The following is a 24,076-nucleotide window of genomic DNA, read 5'->3' as shown; positions in this document are numbered from 1 at the left end:
AATATGTGCATATTTCTTGACCAAGCTTCACTACTGGTTAACCTCAACAAGGCTGAGACTAATCAGCACACTCGGTGCCGCATGGTGTCATAATGTCGTCTGCAGTTGCAGAGGGATCAGAAAATCTTGTCCATAAAGTACAAAACCATCCATTTTCCATCTCAGCCAGGTGATTATTCCATACACATATCTGCACCCTAAACAGTTATACTGTCTGATAAAACAGTGCAAGTGGGTGTGAAAGTCATATTATCTTATGTATGCGTTATCTCCCCCTGACTTAAACTTAAAATGCAGGCTTAAAACTTAAAGTTTATTTAGATAGATATTATTTATTTAGATTTATGTCTCCCACATTGCATCTCTGATAATTAATTGAAACAAAAACGACATGCAGTTTGGGGATATGCTGCGTAAAGAGCACAGAAGAGGATGGGAAGAGTCTAGAGCTGCTGAGTGTCTGAGATTCTTTAACAATGTTTAAAGCTTATTTGGAAAATTAAAGCTTGACTATTAGAAACTAGAGGAGAGGAGAATGCACTTAGCCTGATTGTTGCAACTGAATATAGGATTTTGTAGTTTGGAGGCCAGATTGGTTGGGGTTTTTTTTGTTTGTTTTTTTATTCAGAGAACAGCATTTTTCAATTTTGTGTAATGATTTGTTGATTTTTAATGGTTATTTACTTTACAGACCACCAGTGTGCACAGTGTGCCATTGTTTTCTCTGTTGTTGCCTGTTTTAAATAAATGATACATGTAGAAGGAGTAGGTCTATGTGAAGCAGCTACTAGGTGCATATAGTATAGATCTTGAGACACCTCATACATGAGCCAGACCAGTGCCATGCAAAGACATTTTGCGAGACAGGTGCTGAAGTGGAAAAATGGCAACCCTTCCACAAATCTTTTTTTGTAGCTACATGAAAAGTGGTGGTGCAAAAGAAAAATTAAGAATGTACAGTACATTTGTGCAGAGCAATTAGCAGGGAAATGTCTACTTTACATATGAGGTGTCTAAATATTTATATTATATACACATCACAGCTGCTACACATACACACTGACTTTCTACATTTATTATTTACTTATAACAGGGAGAGATTTGTTCCAATGCAAAATGCAAAATGTCTGTAATTCTCACTCACAAAATGGACTTAAAGGTTCAGCGTGTAGAATTTATGGGGACATATTGGCAGGAATGAAATATAATATTAGTAATTATGTTTTCACCAGTGTATTACCACCTGAAATAAGATCTGTGTTTTTGTTACCTTAGATTGAGTCATTTGTATCTACATATGGAACAAGTCATCTTCTACAGAGCCCCTCGTGTTGTTACTACAGTAGCCCAGAATGGACGAATCCAACACTGGCTATAGAAAGCACCATTTGCGTTGGCCACAGTAGTTCTCCCACACATGGGAGAAGTTTCATATAGTTGCTATCTGCAACCTTACCACTAGATGCCACAAAATCCTACACACTTAACCTTTAATGTATGAAAAGTAACTTGGTATACTAACACAGAGGACAATCTTTAGGTCCATAGTACAGTATAAACATATAAAAGAAATATATAGGGTGATATCAGCTAAATTGAGCCATTAACGGTTTGAGCCTCCTAGTTTTTTTTTTAAATTTCAACAGCCAATGGTTGCAAATTATTTCAAATTGTTACAACTGTACTTGACAAAAAACAATTGAATTGATTGGTCTATGGTTGCTGTGGTGGGTGGGGCAATGCCACACATCCAACCTGCTGAGGAGAACTGTGAGGTGAGTGGCATGGCAGAAAAAAAAAAATTCTGAAAATTATAAGGTTGATAAATCAGTAAAAAACAGCCATACTTCTAGATGAGTGGCTGGCTCATTTTACCAGAACACTGCTCAACTCAAAAACGTGGGACAACTGATGTTTCAAAAGCTATAGGACCTGAACAATTATATTCTATTATATCAATTCAACAAAAAAAAATATTAAAAACAGTCCATATTAACTATGAAAGTACAATTCAGTGTCGCACATTGCTTTTTCTTAGTTTCCTAAGTGATTTGCCAAAAAGTGGCTCAATTTAGCTGATGTCCTAGTTGATTTAAACACAAGAGCTGGTGTGATGTTTATACACTTCCATGTTAATGCACTTTATTTTGTGGCCAGATTTTGTTTACTTTATCATCATCATATACAAACATCCCTTTTCCTATTTAAAATGTAATGTAGTAAAGCTTTGTCTGACCTACTTTTAATTTTACACATACTTCTAGGCTACTTGTATTTGAGTAAAGCATTAGGCTACTTAAAGTGATAATAGTTTATAATAATTAGGCTACAGTATTAATTGATTATAACAATAACAAGAATAAACTGTTGTAGGCTACTCTTTCCAACCGTGATTAAAATTTAGACTTTATCAGTAATAAAAATTAAATTATAGTACTGCCTATATGGGTACTTGGATGCAGGCTTTATATGTAGCCTAAATGTAAGCATTTTACTTTGACATGAATGACATACCTGCAGACTTTCTCCACCGCTGTCCTGACGCTGTTGCGGTGCTGTGAGGACACTAGGGCCGCACGGACACCGAGCCTGCCGCTGCAGCCTGCACCGAGAAGGTTATGAAGTTCAGAGGCCGACATCTAACTAACTTTCCGCCGCTGGGTAGGACACCTACCTACCTGTGGGACACCGCGTATCTTGGCAGTTATTAACAGATTATTATTATCAGATACAGTTTTGTAGCCTATATGTAGCCTCTGATCAGTGTCAACACCTTGTGTTCCCCGTTGTTTCACAGTGAAGGACAAAAGTTCGTGGCTTTAAGATATGAGTGGACTGTCATCAGAGGAAAGAGGTTTATTTCCCAATGGACCACGAAAGGTAGGAAACAAAGTGCTGCTACGTTCTTCCTGTGGAAAACTGCAATAGAGGCTTCTCATTCAACTTAAATACATATTATTTAATGAATGATTAATATTTCATAATCATTCGATTAAGAAATACAAACCACTAGTTTTTGCCTGTAACTTTTGTCATTAATGACCCCAAAAAGCAACGTCCATGATGGAATTTTTTGACGTAAACATAGTGGCCAGGAGTTTGTGTAGTGATGGCATGAAAGTATATAACACTTTAGAAACTTTAAAGAAGTAAAGTTGGTAAACATTAAATTTGTATATTGATATTCTGCATGTTCCGGCTATAAAGTCCTAATATCTGTTAATATATATTTTTACTCTTCTAGCAATTTAGACTTATAGATAGCCTATAAAATAAAAGCAACAACTAGGCTATAAAACTTTAAATCTAGGAGGAAAAGAGCATATGTGGAGTTGATTTATATAAGCAGGTGTAAGTGCTGCTATTGATGATAGTGTGCAAAACTTTTATTATGAAGGTTAATTAATATAGTTTGTGGTGTGATTATACTGGTTTATTGTGTATGTTATTGCTGACATTTGTATGCATGGTTTGCCAGACTGCCAACTGACCATCTGGCTGTTGGAGTTTAAACTAAATACAGCCGTGATGATGAATTCTGGCATGTATAAACATATCTATCTATAAGATATCTATCAGCATGTATAATATGCTGGTTTGATGAGGAGCTGCTTTATGATCTACAGTTTTAGGGGCAGTTGAACGTGCAAGTCCTGCCACCCTCCCTGGTCCTGCCACCAGGGGGCTGTCTGCAGTCTCAGCAAGAGAGCATTTCATGCTGAGCATGTTAAAGAGGATCCATTGTACACACTGCTCTCAAATATAAACACAGGCAATAGTTTATACTGAACATGATATCAGTATTTAGATCCTTTATTCAAGTAAAAGTATCATACTTAAAGTATAGTAAACTCCTGCATTCCTGTACTTGAAGTATTAAAAGTAAAAGTACTCACTGCAGAGAAAATGCTCTTTTTAACTGTTTAACTATTATATACACCATAATACTGTAGTATTATTCACCTTTTAATGTTGTAGCTGGTCGAGGTGGAGCTAGTTTTATCCATTTTACACACTGTTAGGTATTCATCTGTAACACTGACTAATTTTATCATAGGTTCTGTGTGAAATCTTGATTTGTAAAGTTACAATAGCTGTTAAGGTAGTTAAGGTAATGCAGAAAAAAAGGACATTTATCCATGAAAGGTAGTGGAGTAGGAGTATAAAGTGGCAGGAAATGTAAATACAAAAATAATAAAGCCCAGGTATCTCAGGATTGTTTTGAAGTACAGTATTTGAGTAAATGTACGTGGTTACTTTATACTACTGTGATTTTTCTCTCCTTCACTTGAAAGTGTTGGGACAACTTTTCCAGCTCTTATTTCTAAAGTATTTGTCCCAAGGGATCCCAGGAAAGTCAATAAATCAACTGAGACTCTTTCTGTATTTATGTGGTGCGTGTGGTTGAACTGTGGATGAAGTGATTGTGATAGTCTCCTCAGTGTCACTCACTGAAATCATAGCTTTGCTAAAATCCCAACGCTGGACACTAGCCAGGCCTGCACGTACATGCAGTGTTAAAGTACTTCTCTGCTTGATTCAGGGTAAAACACATTGCATAATAAAAGTGTGTGTATACTTAAATAGCAGATACATAATGTCCTGACAGATGAACTGTCTATACTGAGAGGCAAACTTCCTAAGGTGATCCAGTGTTCCCTGTGATGTAGAGGAGATATTTGACAGCTCTAAAGTTAGACACCAGATCATTCAAGCAGGACTTTATAATAAGGGATGCTTTCTAAACAGAATCTACATTGTGACCACATTCATTAATGATTAATAAATCATTTATTAATATTTTTAAGCAAAAAACGTTAACTTGGGTTGACACCGTGAAACATAAAGGGATTAACATTTACAACATGTGTGATCTTATTAGAAGATGAGAAACCCACAGTGGTGGAAGACGTACCCATACCACAGTGTAAAAATTCTCTTGTACAAGTTAAAGTCCTACATTCAAAATCTTACTTACATTATAGCTGCTACAAGGAACTTTTAACTGGATATGCAAAAGTCTCTCGTTTCTGCTGATGTCTGTGCGTGACCTACAACAGCAAATGAGACCATCGGTGTGAAGATAAGCTATTTCTATATAGTGTATATCCATACCTTTAGGAAACTGTCTCCGGGTCCACCCCAGGTCGCTTCCAGGACGAAACGATTTACGGCACTCAGACGGCACACGTCATCTTACCTAGCTGCTTACATTTATAGTGACTCTTATGAATAGTTGCTATTCCTCCTTCTCGACCCGACGAGAGAGAGAGTTAAAATAGCAGCAATCATCAGGTAAAAGTTCTGTGAAAGCACTGGACTCACCAACAGTCAGCCACGTCTCAGTCACACAGAGAAAATCCAGTCCTCGGGAAGTCAGGAAATCCTTCAGGATAAACGTTTTGTTCGCTAGCGATCTAGCATTTACCAGCCCAATCCTGGCAGGAGCCGGCGGGTCCACGGCGTTAGCTGTCCGGGGAGCCACACACAGAGGCCGCAGGTTGCGCAGATTCACCCCGTGCCAGCGGGGACGAGGAGAGCAGGGGCCATGGGGCTGGAACACCTCATCCGGGCTGACGACAGGTACCAGCCAGGCGTCGACAGGGTCCAGCGAGTGCAGAGAAATAAAGAGGCGAGGCACCGCTCCATACTCAGTCCAAGAAGCCGTGGAAGTGCTCGCCAAACAGGCCTTCAGCCTTACCAGCCGACTGCTGCATTTACCCCGGCGGCGGTGGCGCTTACGCCAAAGAGGTGGAGCTGGGGTGTGGCAGAAGTGAGCTGGGAACCCCAATAGGAGCGGGGGCAAAGTTTTCCCGTCTTGTTGTTTCATTCATCCCCAAAACAAACACATGCGCGAGCCAGGTAAGCGTCTTTACGACAATAGGCGCTAGAGCTCATGGGAAATGTAGGCTTCATTCCAGCAAAACACTACCGCTTTTGTCCACAGGGTCACCAAAATCAACTCAAAATAAAAGTTCCTTGTAGGGGCTTTAAAGAGTATTCATGTCAAAATATACTTGAAGTACTTAAAGTAAAAGTACGTAAGTAGTAAGTAGTATTATGTAGAATGACTCACTGTAGAATCATATATTATTGGATTCTAAAAGTGATGCATTTATTTGCACATCACTTTAATGTAGCAGCTGGGAAATGTGGAGCTCATTTTAATTTGTTTATATACTGCTTGTTATCATTATTTGTTCATTTTTTGTAGGCCTATTATAATCTAAATCTGCACATTATCTAAGTGAAGTAATAAGCACAATATTTCCCTCTGAGATGTAGTGGAATAGAAGTATAAAGTAGCATAAATGGAGATACTAACGTAACGTACAAATATCTTAAAATTGTAATTTAGTACAGTACTTGAGTGGATGTATCTAATTATATTCCACCACTGGAAACCCATGACCTTCATTAATAATTTATTAACATTTACAACTGCACACAACTGCAACACATTCTCACTCCCAACTCATCAAATACCAACGCTTTATCAGTGGCCCTACACGTCACATTGTGACACTTTAGGTACCTCTCCAGGGTAAGTTTTGGATGGGACAGCGTGTCAATTCTCGCTCATTACATGCATAGTGTCCTTTTAAAATTAACTTTCTGTTCTGTTTTTCACAAGAAATGTTTAGTTTACAAAATAAACTTACAACATAGGTAAAAAAAACCAACATATTTTTTTAGGTTTACTTCATTAAGTTTAGGCAACAAAAGCATGTGGGTTTAGAAAAAAATATCGTGGTTTGACTAAAAATAAGTATGTGTGTTATCATCATAATGTAATATCACGTGGCATACGTCACATATGTCACTAGAAGCATGCTACACATACTAGCACACTGTGTTGTTATTAAAATAACTCAATTGCCTTTTGGTTTCACACTGAACATGGACAGCGGTGTCCCAGATGAAAGTGTACCATGTTTGACCCATCCACCTCACCCCCACCCACCCTATATGGACTTTCTTGCTCTTTATACTATGGCAGTTGCTTGCCGCATTAAAATAATCTCAGTGTGTCTCATTACTGCTGCTAAAGGGTGCTTCAGTGCGTCAGTATCTGGCACTGATGGCCACTGACCAAGCGTCGGTATTTGACGGGTTTGGAGTGAGACTGGGTTGATATGGAAAATCATTTATTTGAAGTCATGTTTGTATCCACTTGACATGACTTGATGACTGAAAGTCCACTATTTACTCTCCTTTAAACTCTGTTTTCTTTTTTGTCTCTATCAGCTGCTGAGAAAAATATCTGTTTCTTTAGCAACTAACTGCTCCACTATTTTCACCAGCTGTTCTCTAACTGTGTCTGTCTGCTGTTTGCTGCTGGCCAGGTAGTGTCTAGCAGGTTTATCAGAGCTTTTAGCTGAAAATAGCTGCCTGCTGTATCTGAAACGTGCTGATGAAAGTGCTGAGATCAAAACAGTAAAGTTGTGATCACCAAAACAATGAGCTGAGTGATGCTAAAATGCTCTGTAGAGTGGCAGAGGAACCACAGAGTGAAGTGATACCTCTCTGTGAGTTCACATTAATGTCGTCATGTGATCTATTGTTGATACAAGAATATTGATTATAGCTGCGGTGGAGCCAAATGGTGGCCAGTAACCATGGCTACCCCAGACTGTAACCTGGCCTGGTTAAGCTTGTTAATCTATTGGAGGTTTATTAAAAAAAATAGTGCATTAATAAGATGATCCTTATTTAGTCACTTTAGTCACTGTTGCCTGAGTGACCCAAAATAATGAAAATTTGGCCTTCATACAATGCAGTAAAAACTAGGAAGATCCTGATTTCTGTGCCACCCCAACAGTGACACCCCCAAAGGGGGCCTCCCTGATACAATCGCTAACCTCCCACTGTCTCATGGCAAAAATAATTGGAGGCCAACATAACTGTCTTTAAGAGGCTGTGGTGTGTTTTTTAAAGCTAGGGTAAAGGAAACTAGACAGCCTGAGGTATCAACTGGTACCAACCATGTTGGCATAGCTTTTTGGGAAAGCAGGCTAAATAATGCTCCTAAGTTAGGCTAAATTTTGGCAAGGGAACAACTTCAGAGGGGTCCTTTGAAGTGCCACTTCAAGGTATCTGAATGAAAATGGGCTCTATGGGTACCCATGAGTCTTCTTTTAAAGTTGAGAGGGCTTATTCCCAGTAAACATTTTGTTTCTTACAGTAATGGACAAAAAGACAACCAGCCTATTTAAAGAACAATGAATCACCTAACATGGTTCTGTGGCATTAGTCTAGCACATCATATAGTTATTAATTTAACTGTAAAAAAAAAAAAAAAAAAAAAAGGAACCAAAGTAGGGTGTTGTGCCACCCCAAGATTTTCAGTGGCCCCATCTGGCCACCCCTGTGAAAAATTTCTATGGGCGCTACTGCACGTCAAACTAAATATTGACTTCAGTCTGGCTCCCTGGAGTCAGATATACACAAGCCACAACCTGGCAACCTAAACATCTGCCAGTTTCAAAGAAGAGATATTTAGGTGACAGGAAATCAAGGTGATGAGTATTGTTACGTAAGTTTGTTCTCACTGACGATGAGAGAAACAGATCGGTTACCTTCATTATCTAATAATAATAATAAATATTTTTTGATTAATTGAATTATGTTTAGTCTATGAAAGGTCAAACATAGTAAAAAGATGCTCACCATAGTTCCCCAGAGCTTAAAGCACTATTTTCGAATCGCCTTTTTTGTCTGACTGAGTGTCCAAAACCCAAAGATTTTTAATTCATAGTGTTATATGGCAAAAAAAGATAAGAAAATGTTCACATTTGAGAACCCGGCACCAGCTTCCAAATTCAGCAATTTCATTATTTTCTTATTTATTATATTGTATTTGCCTGTTACTGGACAGGATTACTGTTCACTCAGTTTATATCTGTTTTCTTTTGTTTTTAAAATGCGAGCATGTATCTCCTTGAGGGGTCATCATGGAATAAAGATCTGTCTTAAAACAATATATAAATACAGACTTAAAGAAATATATAAATACATCCTATAAAAATAAAAAACAACCATTAGTTCCATTATGGTATGGCATCAGTGGCATCCAATATGGTAAATGTACAGAGCCAGGTCATTAATCGTCAACCTGTTTATCAATAAATTGTTTAAGTCATTTTTCAAGCGACCATTCTCTGGTTCTACCTTCTTCATTGGGAGGATTGTTTATGACTCTTTGTCATATATGATAGTTTGCTGAATATATCTTAGGGTTTTGGACTGCTAGTCAGACAAGGCAAGCAATTTGAGTACGTCAACTTGGGTTTTGGGGAATGGGTTAACGCTAAAACCTCTGGTGAACAAAAAGATTTACATGAGATACTTTGTGCAATCAATATAAGACTAATTCTCTGCCCTGCTCTATTTGATAAGCTCTTTTTTTGTTTGTTTTTATAATTCTATATTTTTTTGTATTTGCTGACATTTATAGAGCAGACAGTTCATCCATCAGTTGAGAAAATAATTTGCCTAACTCGGCCCAGTCAACAGAGAAAATGTTGCCATTGTACATTTCTGCAAACCAAGAATAGGTTACATTTTTACGTTGTGTACATATCATATCCACATTTATTATGTGACGTGGTATATGAACTGACTTTGTCGGATGGTGGGTGGTGTGACACCTGGCATAGCTACGCCTACCAAACAGCAGACCACTGTTTGCGACCAACAAACAACAAAACCAGTTGTCTCTTAGTGTCCTGTCACTAGATTTCAAGCAGCTTTTTAGTCACAAAACGTGGGTGTTTATTAGTGATATGTTGCTATTTTTTCATCAGGGATTGTGCCACAAGAAGCAATTGTTTTTATTGAAACATCAACAGCTTGGTAATGTTTTGAGCCCAAACATGATCTTTTCCTCACCATAACCAAGTGGTTTTTGTGCCTCAACCTAACCACAGCATTGTTGAAATATAAAGTTTCAAAAAATTTGCTACATACTAACACACACAAGGTATCTGTGGTTTGCAGAAACATACAATGCCAACATTTTTCTGGTCATTAGGTTGCCTAACTGCATTATCAAAGGTCAGATGTCAAAGGTCAGCCAGCATCCACCACAACACTTCACTGCTGCACGGTATTTGCAAAACAAGCGAGATTATATTTAAATATCTTTATCAAGAAATGTAGGCTACATTAAATATAAGTGTAAGAGGAGGTGGGAAATGTTTTTCCATCAAGCCTCCATTACTTCTATGAAAGCATTATGTCTAATTCAGCATGGTGAGTCTAAATGACCCCTGGAGTCAGAGCATGGCCTCTGGGGAGATGAGAGGGGTCATCATGGAGAGGGAGAAGTGATATAATGTTAGTGTGTTATAAAAAGAGAGAGGGGGGGAGAGAGAGAGAGAAATAGAGAGCGAGAGAGGGATGGACCGTGGCCAATGATCTGCAAGCAGAACAACTAAAGTAGAGACAGAGAGGAGATTTCATGTACTCTCCACAGGCCGAAAATGCGATCATGTCACAGAGGATGAGCGGAGATACAAAGCCGGATATGAAGCAAGAGGTGATGAAGAGCAGCCAGGTGGTTTAGTCCATTTATTCATTTTATTCATTAGTCCGGGTCATTTCATAGATGCGCTAGCGGGTGGTACAGGCCATCAGCAAGCTTTAGATCATAGCCCGAAACACCTTTTGTCCTGAATATGACATCAAAAGCCGAGATCCTGCAATAGCGGAGGCTGAGGAGGAACCGGATTGACGGGACGCATGAATTAAACAATCAGCGGTACCTCACGTTTCTCCCCCCTTAATGTGCTCAAACGGAGGTGTGTGGAGGAGAGAGCGAACCGAGCCCGCAGCCGATGCCCGGAGAAAACAGCAGCCTGTGTGCAGGCAGCTGTGGACGACAGGAAGGTGGTACCCAAGTGTCGGTGTTTATTATCTGGGATCTGACTCCGGAGGCGCGTCGCTGAGGCATGGGCTGCGCTCCCAGTATCCACGTCTCTCAGAGCGGGGTGATCTACTGCCGAGACTCAGACGAATCCAACTCCCCCCACCAGACCACCACCATCTCTCAGGGCACCGCGGCCACGCTACACGGGCTCTTCATCAAGACCGATGCGGCCGAGACCATCCCCTCCGTCATCACCTACCAGAGCCGCCACTCGCGCAACAACTCGTGCCGGGATCGCAAGGAGAACAGCGGGGGACACATCCGCATCGAGGCCGAGACGCAGACCAGCCACACCAGCGTCAAGGTACAGTACAGCTGTGTGCTGCCACAGTCACAGCATCATCACCGGGTCGTGAGTGGAAATCACACGTGAGGAGGCCTATTGGTTTGTTTGTTTGTTGTTACCGGAGGAGGCCCGAGCCTTCTGATCCGGTGTGTTGTATTACACTTCTAATGACTGTTCATTCAGTCTCCTCTCATTCACTGGCTTTATCATCCCTCTCTGCAGCCAGCCATCAGTGTGGACCGGTGATGATAATTTAATCTATTACATATAATATGACAGTGATCTGATACCAGCACTGTTACTGTGCTACTCACACTGATCCAACACTTGAGGCATGTGATAAATGACAGCTGGGTTAACAGAATGAATCTTTTATTAACAAAAATGCTTTGCAGTTAGACATGGAGCTGACTTATTTGACTATAAAGAAAACAACAGATGTATGCCCAGTTAAACACCAGCAGGATTTTGCCATTTCTTTATTTAAAGAGGACAAAACACTTTCACCTTCCCATTTAGCATTTATTAGCACCATATTAAGAATTAATAAATGGTTTATAACACACTAGGTAGTTGTAAGCAGATATGGAGAAAAAGTGTCAACAATCGTAACTTTTCATATGAACAGGGGCATAGCATTTGTCTTAACGTTGTGGGGGGGGTCACATATGAAATGGGGGAACAAAAATATTAATAGACACTTTCCTGCTTAAAACTACCCCAGAAAGCCATCGGACTCAGCCCATTTGCAGCCCAGTGTTGGCTGATTTGGCTTTGTTCTGGCTCCATGGTGCAAAATGTGAGCCAGCTTTGGCCCATTTGCTTTTGCCAAATGTGGCCCAGATTTAGCTGTTACAGACATGGGCCTTTTCTGGCTGCTATGAATGCTCAGTATGGGGTGTAACAGTCAAGTTTTAACATCAAAACTTGTTTAAAAAATGAGCTTTAAAACTTGCTGGAAGTACTTGGTGAAATTGTCCCAGAAATCCCAGCCCTGCATTTCTCCGAACTGTCATATATAATGTGTGCTCTAACAAAACCTTGTGTAAGTACAGCCCTGCAGCCACAAGGCAAAGATCCTCAGAGGCAGAATACATTGTCAGATGAGCAAAAATGTGCATCCAATTGGTTCGTTCTTAAGCAGCAAAGCACAGAGAGAGTGTGCCTCAAAGGGCCAAGAGTCAAAGGATCATCTATGTCTTGACAACTTGTGTTCCTCCCTTAAATTCAGTTTACCACACTGGCCATTATATGTCATTGACGACTCTGCTTCAAAGCTAAAAGTGAACAAACTGGGAGACATTGTCCAATTCGCCATGGGAGACGCCATGTGTAATAAGCTGTTAAGCTACTAAATAAATCATTAGGTCATAAAGTGAAAAATAAGTTTGTTATTTAGTTCATCACATTCATCATAGGAGATGCTACATGTAAATAGCTTTTACTTAATAAGCTACAAAGCAAAAGATACATTGTTTTACCAAAACAAAAAGAAAATTCAAAACTTTTACCCACATCTCAAGGTCTTCCTCAGTGGAAAACATTAGTCATGATAAATGAGCTATCTGCATGATAAAAAACTTCTGAAAAGCTAATAACGGGACCTTGAGTTAAGATTTTTTTTGTCTTGTCAAGGAAAATTCAAGAATGAACTTTCACACGCAAAAATCCTGTTGACACAGGCAGATGCTTTTAACTTAATAAACCATTAATAAGTATTAACAAGTTGAAAATGACACATAATGTCTGTCTTGCTTGGCAGTTTTCATTCAGTGTTTGTGGAGTCTGTACTTTGGTTGAACGAGGTTAAGCTTGTGGAGTTGTGTACATGTCTTGTCATATTATTTGTGTGCTTTTACTTGCTGATGGATCCTTCTCATGAGGGAGCATGTGAACAGATACTTGTTCATATTTATGATTGAACCCCAGAGGATATAGCTGTGTTTTCCTAAGAAGTAGTGTAGCAGATGATCGTGTCATCAGACCCTAAAAGTATTAACCCATTCAGGCCTAGATTTACAAAATAAAATGGACATATTTTATGGTTAACCTTCTATTTTTGTGTGATTTGATTTTGATAAACTATACATTTGGTCCCTTTTGGCATTATTTGACATTTGTTGATCATTTTTGATAAAATATTTTGTAATTAATACATTTTTAGACTGATGTTTTAACCTTTTAGAGTCTTTTGCAGTCCCATGCTCTTTATTTCTCACATTTCATTAATTTATGACATAAACTTGTCTCCTTTGGTCCTAATATGGAAGAAAATTGGCACAATATGAGTCACTGGATTGAATGAAAATATTTAGTCTAGTAGGATGCTTCTCATCAGCAGTTAAAATAAATAATTTATTAATATTTACATCCAGCAATTTGATACCTTTCTGTAGATTTGTGTCATTAGTTTAGGGTGGCACATAAAGGGGGTGTGTGTGTGTGTGTGTGTGTGTGTGTGTGTGTGTGCCGGTTTGTCAGCTCTTCCTTTGCTCTTCCTCACTTCCCCTCTGTCTCTAAGGACTAAGAAAGGATCAATGATACCATTTATTATTGAAACCATTTGTCTTTCCCCGCAGGATCTTAATAATCTGCCATGGTGGGGATCACGCTCCTGTGTGTGTTAGTGTGTATTATGTGTGCATGTTTATATGCACAAGTCATTTGTTTACCCCTCTGGTCATGGGTGTGAACAGTCGCATGTGAAGGAGCTGGTGCTGGTGGCCTGTACAGAGATCCCCTCAGGGCCTCTGACACAGTCCCTGACTTATGAGAATATACAGAGAGAGCATGAATTGGTACTTTTCTCAGCGGTGGAGTTGCGACCACCTCTCATCTAGAGGTACAAAAGTTCAGTGATCATTAACAGTACAGCTTCTGTGTTTCGAAAAAGAAATGAACCAAACTACCCCTAGAGACCGCAGCTCTTCTACCCCGACAATAGCTTGATAGAAAGTGTCTTCATAGGCTTTATTTATTTTTGCAAACAAATTTACATAATTTAGAAAAGAAAAGTAACGTGACAAAATACAAAAGAATATGAAATATCAGGTCAGTAACAAATGGCAGAACAAAAACATTACTGTGCGTTCACACCAAAAGCTGCCAGAGCTGCAAAATAGCTGAATTCGGTCTAGCAGCGCCGCTGTTAAAATATTTGTGGCAGCGAAAGCAGCTCAAGTCGCTCATGACGTCAAATTCTGAATGTTCAGTTATGCTTCTCAATTTAAATGAGCCCCAAAGAAGGTTACTGGACACTGAAAACAGGACAAAAAGTCTAAATAGGTCTGATATTAAACATTAAACACACACAGCCTGTGTTGCTTTCAGGCGTTGTCACGTAAATAACAAATTCCAGTACTTGAATACACCGTAGCACAACACAGCAGCATGTCAAGAAGGCCGAACCTGAACCGAATATGAGCAACATTTTTTTATTTGCTATTCCCCCCCAAAGCTGTAAACCTAGGGGAAACACTGTCAGTGGTTTGGGTTCGAGTGCCTACAATGCGATTAGTAAAACTAGTGGTAAGGGGAGCAAATTAATTGCATTCCCGCTAATAACAAGTGTTCCAGAACACAAAGAAATTGTATAAGTACATGCGCTTGTCCACACTTGTGTATCGATTCAACATGGAAGAAGACACTCTTGTAATTTGTGCTGGCGTGTGGTACCTGCTTGGATATAGCCGCCGTCAGGTCTGGGTTCACGGTATCCTCCGGGGCCGTGAACAGCAGCTGGTGCAGGAGCTGCGGCTGGATGGGGAGAGGTTCAAGCGCTACTTCAGACTGAACATATCAGTTTGACAGCTTGCTTCTCGTTTTGAAGTAGGAAGGAATATGTGGTAGGAACTAAAAGTTTCCGAGGATGTTCTCTGGGTTCCACACATGCGATGGACTTCTACTTTTCAATTGGTGCCTGGTCATTTGCAGCTCAAACACATCATAGCTAATTTGCATTAAGTTAACCAGTCTTTAACTTGTGTGAATGTACAGTTAGTTAGTAGAAATCTGGTTTGAGATGCAGTTTACATTAACAAGTTTACAGATCTTAACATATAGTTAAAGAATAGGGATAATACAGTATGAGTTAACAATAACAAACTCCTTGAGAAAAATATGTTGATTCAAGCACACGTCTGGAAAGAAAAACCTGTGTTCTGAGGTCTGTACTACGAAGCAGGATTTAGAGTTAGCAAGGTAACTTGAGGGTTAACTCCAGGTTGTTAGTACTACACAGCTGGTTTACTTTTTATTGCCTTTATTAGATAGTAAAGTCTAGCATGAAATGGGAGAGAGGGGATGACATGCAAAAAAGGGCAGGAGTCGGAAACAAAGCAACAGCCGCTGTGCCAAGGACATAGCCTTTGTATATGCGGTGCTCGCTCTACCAGGTGAGCTAGTGAGCACCCTGCTGGTTCACTTTTTACCAGGATAAATCATCATGGTAACTTTTGCTTAACAGCTGACCTGGTCCAGAGCAGGTTAACTTAACAGGGTTCCATGGTCATGAAAAACATGGAAAAGCCATGGAATTTCACAAATATGTTTTCCAGAATGTCATAGAATTTGTAAAAATAATTGAAAGTTTTGTAAAAATCATGGAATTTTGTTGTGTGTAATGAAATTGTTACAGTAGTCGTCTATGGATAACCTTCCACCTGAAGGGCTTAATGTAATGTTAACATCTGGTCGCGAGAGATTTGCAACATTTCCAGTTTTGAGAGTCAGGACTCTGGTTCATGAATGGAATCCGTTGGTGTGTGGTGCACTTTTTTATCCAAATCGTTTAATTCATCTTTGCATGTCATTGAGATCTCACTTTTTCGAAACAGCTATTAAGATCTGAAGAATCTTTTAGTGTGAGGCAGTCTTAAGCAGACATTTATCACACAAAAGAAAGAGTTAATTTTCAAAACGCTCTCCAGAGTGGAACAATTTTAACCTGTTACCATGTAGATGAGGGGAAAAAGAGCTTTTGGATAACATTGTTGATGTCTTCTTACATGGAAGCTGTAATGTGAGGGAGACAACTATCTGTTGTTTCTAAGTCTGTGAGCATCACTTTAAATGCCAGTGTCAGAGGTGGGTGGGACCCAAGCTCAACCTATCAAAGCACATCTGAACTGCTAAGAGGCCTATAGCTCAGGCCATGCAGGCCATTGTTTGCTGGAGCATTCTTCATAATCTGCAGACAGTGTTTAACAGTACACAGTCTGACTGTAAGTGGATGTATTTTGTGTCTAAGTTCATATTGTTTGTCATCAGTAGTAATGCTACTGCTTGTGGAATTGCTATTTAGAGTTATTGGTGTTATTCCAGATTTATTTGCGAACCCTTTTTAGGCTCTGAAGCACGAACCAGCTATTAAAAACTACTTTCTCATAGTCAGTCTCACAGTGATCAACATCTCAATGCGGCAGTTCAGTTATAAGAGTAAAACTGGTCAACATCAAGCATTTATGATCAAGAGATTTAGCAGAATTTCCCATAGTTTGAGTGTTTTAGATTTAGCCAGCATAGTGTGTGGACATAGTCTGAGTCTTGGATGTGAGAGGGGGATGTGTGAGAGCAGGAATGTCATCCAGGCTGTGAGGTGGAAAATAGTTTGAATGTTGGACTGGGACAACTGTTTACATGTGAAGAAGTTCCTGTAGGTGTGTGTTTACATGCATGTTATCTCATTGGAACACAGTCTCAATTTTTATCCTGCACTGTCAGGTTTCCAGGCTCCTTTTTGGTAGTTTTGAAATGTAGTAGGATGATCAGTACCAAGTATCGTGGCACTAAAATGAATGTGGACAAGTGAGTTCTGCATCTCAAACTGTGGGTATGATTTTGAAAATCTGATAGAGTACATACTTTATCAAGTTTTGGTTTGACTTATCAACTAATTCAGATGCTGCAGGATTTTGGGGGGAATTCCAAACCAGCTTTATGCAAGACAGTTGGGGAATAACACCCAATACCAAACCGCGTGAATAAATATGAAAAGAGTCAGGCAGAATTTTATTTAGCAGGATTAGCCTGGGTACTCTTTCAAGCCATTCTGTAAGCGAGTGAAAGTACATGTCTTAACAATAGTTTTTTATCCTCAATGCCAGTGGGCAAGCTGATTAGCATGTCTTTGGACATGAGGCTGACCAATACTGGATTTTTGAAACTGATAGCATTATTCAAGAGTTTACACAAACACAAATTGAAGCAAACTTTAGTCTATTGGTCCGCGGTGCTGAGTGGCTCCCGGCGGGCGTATTTCTGCCTTGGTGGTGCGCCGCGACCGGCTCTGGGTCAGCTGGGAAAGGCTTGAGGCGAAGCAGGCTCACGGCTTATGTGTTTGTCACTTTCTTTTTCATTTTAACCCACACCATGATCTTTTCCTAACCCCAACCAAGTGGTTTTTGTGCCTAAACCTAACCAGACCTTAACCACAGGGAATCATGATGATTTCAGAACGGACTTCGGAACAATGGGTTTAATATGGTCGGAACAATGGGCAGTTCCCCCTTAAGTGTACCTTAAATTTAGTGCCCAACATATGTCCCAAGTGGGACATTTTTACAGCTAAATGTAGCCATGTTAGCATTGCTGTGAGGCTGTACCTAGGCACAGCAGGGCTTTGAGCTAAGTGCTAACATGATTGTGCTAACATGCTCACAATAACAATGCTAACATGTTGATGTTGAGCTGTTATCTTTACCATTTTTCCAAATTACTACAGAAACATTTTTGGCATTTTTGTATTGCAAGTTCTTGGCTGTCAGATATAAGCTAATAATGGTTGTTACAGTGCAGGAATGAACCCCAAGAAAACGAAAATGAGTTAGCATTCTTGCATTCCCTCCTGTCTAAGTCAATGGGTGTTTTTATCAGGGTTAGATGCCTGAAAAAAGTCTGTGGTTAACACAAGCTTAAGATACTTTGAAGTTTTGTTCTGCGACAAGAAATATGTCAGTAAATACCCCAACTGTGAATTTTGAAACTTTAAAAAGGCAGCTGCTAACAAGTGGTTAGATGAGACTACAGTGTCATCACACTGAACATTGTGGTGGCAACATTAAAGTCATGTGACCATGGTGTAGTTTTTTCAAAGCCTAACGATAGCTTTTTACTTCTGGCTATTGCACTGATACTTCAGAAGTCATAAATGTGGTGTTCATTTGTGAAGGTTATCATGCTGAACAAATGGTATAAGTATCATGAACTTTTGTTTGCTTCAGAGCTTATTTTCTGCAATAATCCAAAATCCAATGGAACCAAGACCATGTTAAGTTCCTGGTAGGCCTACAAAAAAGCGTCATCCCTTTTTTTGGTTATTTAAATTTCTATCGATTTTCTTTTAAACTGACATATTGCTCCCAAATACTTGAACGATAAAACAAGAAAAAAAACAACAGTATTACAAAAACAAAAATATTTCACGGATGCACCCATATGTACTCCAACATCATGAGCCCTTAATAAATAGAAGGAGGTTATCCCAGACTTCAGCTAAATTCCCTGTTGTGTTATTTATTCAAGCCTATTTATATTCAAAAGAGGCAGTTTCTGTCATAAGTCTAATCCATTCAGTGAATTCTGAGGTTTTTGTATTTTTCCAGTACCTTACAAATAACTCTTGCTGCAGTAATGAAACCATTTACTAATAAAACAAACTGAGCCCTTGTGACACCCTGTAGCAAAAATGTTTTGACCCTGAGAAGACAAAGCTGAGGGGAGTGTGGCAATGGCTGCTCTACCCATTCACCAAGTTTTACCAGCACTATTATCCAGAAGGGAAGAACCACAGGGCAGTTCCACATAGCATGCAAGAATGCACCCATTGCATCCTTAGATTCCCAACAATATCTATCATGCATCAGGCCCATCCTAAATCGCTTTGATGGGGTGTAATAGTATCTATGTATAACTTTGTAATGAGTGAATTTACTTCTAATATCTCTTGTGGCCCAACCAGTACTAGATATTATATACTGCCATGCCACCTCTCCAATACCATGTTCTAAGTCCATTTGTCAAATTAATCTTAGATTCTCACACTTATCACTTTGTGTATTTATGATGGTTTAATAGAACAATGAAGTACTGTGTGTTATGCTTGGTAAGTCAAAGAGCTTCTTTATCATAATGGGTTCCTCTAAACCCCTGTTAAGTTTGAACAGGCTTGCTATACTGCTCCTTAGCCAAAGATATTTCCGGCTAATTAATTGGTGTCGTACCACTTTGGACTGTGGGAGTCACTTTGAGCAAGGAGGGTCAGTCACTGTTGATGGAATACCAGGCTAAACACAGTTAGTGCACATTATCTAATAAAGCAGGGTACAAAGTGCTAAAATAGGAACTCATTTGCATGATAATTTTTAAATATTTTCAACAGTGAATGTTAGAGAACATTATTAAAAAGGGGGATTGAATCAACCACTGTTACTATGTATAATAGTGTCCTCTACAGTGTGCTATTATTGGTAGTGTGAACATCCAATTTGAAGGTTGCAGCCAAGAAGCCTGCTCACATGACAAAATTTACCCGCGTAACAATATCAGTTGATCACTGTGAGCTTATCATGACTCCATAGTGTGGAAAGAAGCCTAAAGGATAAGGAAGATGACAGTAGCAGCATGCAGACCGAGGCTGACCTCAAGTCCACGTAGGCACTACAGAAGGCCACCTGCTCTGCAGATAAGACGAGGCCTTGTTGCAAGGACTGTGATTCACGTAAACTCCAAGGCCTGCTGCTAACAACGATGAGTAATGCAATATGATGAAAGCTGGCGGCTATGTATTTATCTGGCAATATACAAAATAAATCCAATAACATTTTTCTGTGGTTCAGACACAGATGAAAGTGACCTAATGCATAGGATGAGAAGATTTTTCCCAGCATTAAAGGCCACAATAACGTCATTCTGTATCATTTCTGATTTCTAAACAGTCTGAGTTTCAAAGTGAGAGCCACACACAAGGTCAAGTCTAGATGAGAACTACACCCCTCTTTGTCACTTACTCAAAATGATTAGCCATTGGCCTGTAAGTGTAAACAACTCTTTCTGTTCTCCGGCCATAATGTAAACTCCCCTGTCATCTTTATAATCTGACATCATTGTAAACAGTGAAAACACCTTCAAAAGAACACATGAAACATACTGTAACTTTGTTAAGTTTATGGCACTCAGAAGATAAACTGCAATGACATGGTGGAACAGGCCTCCACAATGAAAGCAATGTTTAATCTGAGTTTTAATGTGTATACAGTATATGCATCGACATGATGTACCTGGGCCCTAGTACATAATAAGGGCTTATTTATACAGCCAACTTTACAAAGTGTTTCACAAAAACAAGGACAATAGAATTAGCTGACTCCAACAGGAGGGCAATTAGTCAGGGTCAGGGTTAGAGTTAGGGGTTAAAGGTCAACTGTGTGAGCTGAAGAGGAGATGAAGAGGGAGAGACGTGAAGTAAAGATAGTGCTGGATTTAAAAGAGACAAATGCATGCTGGTGTCCTGAAAACAATGATTAGTTATTGTCATTTGGCTGCTGATTTTGCCCTTCTAACAAAACACTTTTCAGTCGCAGCAGTGACTGTGACACACAACTCAGTCAAATCTGAACACAGTGATGAGTATATTTTAAGATTCAGTGTGACTTACACTCAACGAGGATATCATCTTCTGTGATGTCCGTCACAGAAGAACGTTCTTGACTTTGTATAGAATTCACAGACTGTAAAATGATCCTTGCAACTCCAGACTTTGCCTGAGATTCATTGTTTTTTTTAAGATTTCTACTGTGTCAAAATAATCCAGTGGTAGCTGTCTGTACGTCCATGGGTACACAGGAAACAGGAGGTGCTGATAGCTAACTTGGCATACTTTTAATGGTGCCTGTTTTCTGAAATGTAAAGAAATATAAACACATTATCCACTGATTCCATGGCAACATTTAACTTCCTGTTTGCATCCCCCAGATAAGGGGAAGTGTAGTTCCAAAATGTAATCATTGCGGCTACCGTCAGCTTTTGTTATTATGCCTCTGTGCCAGCAAAAAAATGTGGCCAGAGGCATTATGTCTTGGGGTTGTCTGTCCATCCATCTCCAATCTGCCTGTACATCTCACTCTCATGAAGCCAATATCTCAAGAACACCATGAGTCTTCACTGTCTTCACCTTCTTCAAATTTGGCATGAATGTCCACTTAGACTCAAGGATGAATTAATTAGATTTTGGTGGTAAACGTCAAGGTCAGTGTGCCCTTGTCCATCTCACTATTGTGAACACGATATCTTGAATGCCTTTAGGGTAAATTCTCCAAATTTGGCCCAAACCTTCACTTGGATTCGAGAATGAACTGATTAAAACTTGGTTGTCACAGATCAAGCTCACTGTGACCTCCAAAAACATGTTTTTGGCCATAACTCAAGAATTCATATGCAAATTATGACAAGATTTAACACAAATATCTATTAGGATAAAATGATGAAGTGATGGCATTTTTTTATCCAAAAGGTCAAAGGTCAACTTCACTGTGACATCATACAGTTCTGCAAAACACTTTTCTGGCTATTATTCAACATCATATCTCAGGAACAGGAGGGAAGGCATTTGGTCAGATACTGAATTGGGGACACTAATCTTGGGTGTCCACCTTGAAACTGTGCTGACAGCATGATCTTCTGTGCTGCGTGAAGCATCCGTGTTTTCAAATTTGTAACTTCTTTGTAGCAACATCAATATGAAGCATTGTGTACTAGCATGGCTATATTTGAGTCTGAACAGACATGGATGTAAACTCTAACTGCAACTTGACTCGAACAAGAGGGTTGGATCTCCGACTGCCCTACACTCCACCAGATCAACAAACTTACTGCAGCTGTTAAACAGGTTAGACACAGCACTGAAGGACCATCTCCAGAGTGTTAGCACGAGCTAATTAGCAGCAGCTTACATCCAACACCAAGCTTTTGAAAGGCTCGACTCTGTTGTGAAACTTATTAATAACGGCTAGCCATATGATGCTACAGTTAGCGATTATTTGTATTATTACCTGGTAACCATGTCTGGAGCAGGTCTCTCTCTCTCTCTCTCTCTCTCTCTCTCTCTGGCTGTGTGAGGTATATCATTAGCGCATTGATATTCTGCTTGGTAGGCTGGTCTATCATGGGATGGTGAGACAGCGCCTGGGTATGTTAATAAAAATGCAGCAGGATGATATAAACATTATACACCAGATGAAACCCATTCATATGAGTCAGCTGTCACTGTTTGTCAGTTAGAGGAGACTCCACTCTGCAGTGTAGTTTATACACTTACTGATGCACCAGAGAATTACACAGTAACAGTAGGCTTCATAATTCCCCTCTCTACATTAACTATAAATGTAATACTGATTAAAAGTCATTTTACTGTCACATCCTTGTATTTATTATGTCCATCTGTAGTGTAGGGTTATATGAGGACAGGTGTGTAGGTGGTTAGGCCACTGACAATACAGTAGAAAATCTCCCTCTTTTTCACAGCCTGCTGTTGGCAGGTATGGAAGAGACAAAACTGTTGTCTTTGTTGTATTAAGAATACAGTTTGATTAGGTTAGGTCAGAGCAATGGGATATGAAATCAGCCATCTTAGCCTTTCTTACCCTTTAGGTGTACATAAAGTACAGGTTACACACTTATGTTTAAAATACAAAAATGTCAGATTATTGGTATCGGTTGAAAAAAATCCATATTGGTCCATCCCTAATAACAATACAAAAACATCTACGTATGACATGTATCAGACATGCACTACCAATGTACATCTTACCAGGATTTATTTAGAGACGGCTGTTCTAGTTTCAGTTTAGTTAAATTTCTAGTTGAGTGTCTTTGCAGTATGTTTTGTGACTGATGTGATTGGTAACAGCAACATTTCCCATCGGGATTCATAAACTACTCCATCTCTTGTATATCTGCATGTTTTTTCTTTTTACATACAGGTTTCAAATTACTGTTAAATAACAAAAATACCAACTTATACCTCCTGTCTTTCTTCATTCTCTTTCCTTCAACTTCCTACAGATTCTGACTTTTAATCTCCATCCACTTTCTGTCCTCTTTAGGGTGTCCTGCCTGCTTCATGGTTGTCTGAATCCGTGGGGATAAAACTTACAAGCAAACTTTCAGCCTTCTCATTCTTCTCTACTTCCATCCATCTTTGTTCTACTATTCATCTTAACTCCGTTAAGGCTCTTGTCTGTGTACTCCTAAATCTCCCTTCACCTATTTCCCCTTCCTGTCTCCATTAGGATTTTGTCACCTACTCTAAGAAGAGATGGTGTCTTATGACAGCTTTACCCAACAGTCCCTCCATCATTGTCAAACTCCACTGACTGATCTCTCTCCAAATTGTTGTCTTAGCAGTGATTACTGTATTAGTGATCCCCGTTTCCACCATCTTCCTTCCTGTTCTGTTTCACATCTGGCTGTGTCGTCCTCAAGTAAAACACAATTACTCATTTTCTCATGAAGCCAACTCTCAACCTCTTTCTCACATCTCTGGAGTCTGTACTTCTTATTGTCATTGAAGCACTTAATAATATTCAGTTCTGTCAGTTTTTTTATTTCACAAGTCTTGTACTTGTAGCCACCACACGCTGGTTGTCTCACTTACTGACTTGTAAGGCTTTACCATTGGCACTTTTGGCCATGCTGGGTCAAACCATGCCTTCTTGGTTTGCGTTTCCATCACAAGTTTAAATGCGCCAAATTTGCCTGAGATGCACCAATTCCAGAGTCATGCCACAGCACGCACGACTGCCACTAAACAGGTTGTAATGATGTCAGGTGTACTTCATCATCATTCAGTGATGATTCTAGATCCC

At 39.5% G+C, this 24,076-nt stretch overlaps 1 protein-coding gene across 1 annotated transcript in view; it reads left to right on the top strand.

Moving 5' to 3' along the window:
* Positions 1–10,397: 10,397 nt before the first annotated feature.
* pde8b (phosphodiesterase 8B) overlaps positions 10,398–24,076 on the top strand; it is a 68,575-nt gene continuing 54,896 nt past the window's right edge. Inside the window, exon 1 of the mRNA XM_033647738.2 lies at positions 10,398–11,234. Coding sequence (XP_033503629.1) covers positions 10,953–11,234 — 282 coding nt within the window. The 5' untranslated portion in view covers positions 10,398–10,952. The remainder of the gene's footprint in view (positions 11,235–24,076) is intronic.

The sequence above is a fragment of the Epinephelus lanceolatus genome, chromosome 19 (genome assembly GCF_041903045.1).
Source record: "Epinephelus lanceolatus isolate andai-2023 chromosome 19, ASM4190304v1, whole genome shotgun sequence".
Classification (NCBI taxonomy): Eukaryota; Metazoa; Chordata; class Actinopteri; order Perciformes; family Serranidae; genus Epinephelus; species Epinephelus lanceolatus.
The sequence above is the reverse complement of the archived record's forward strand: the minus strand, read 5'-3'. Positions and strand labels throughout refer to the sequence as shown.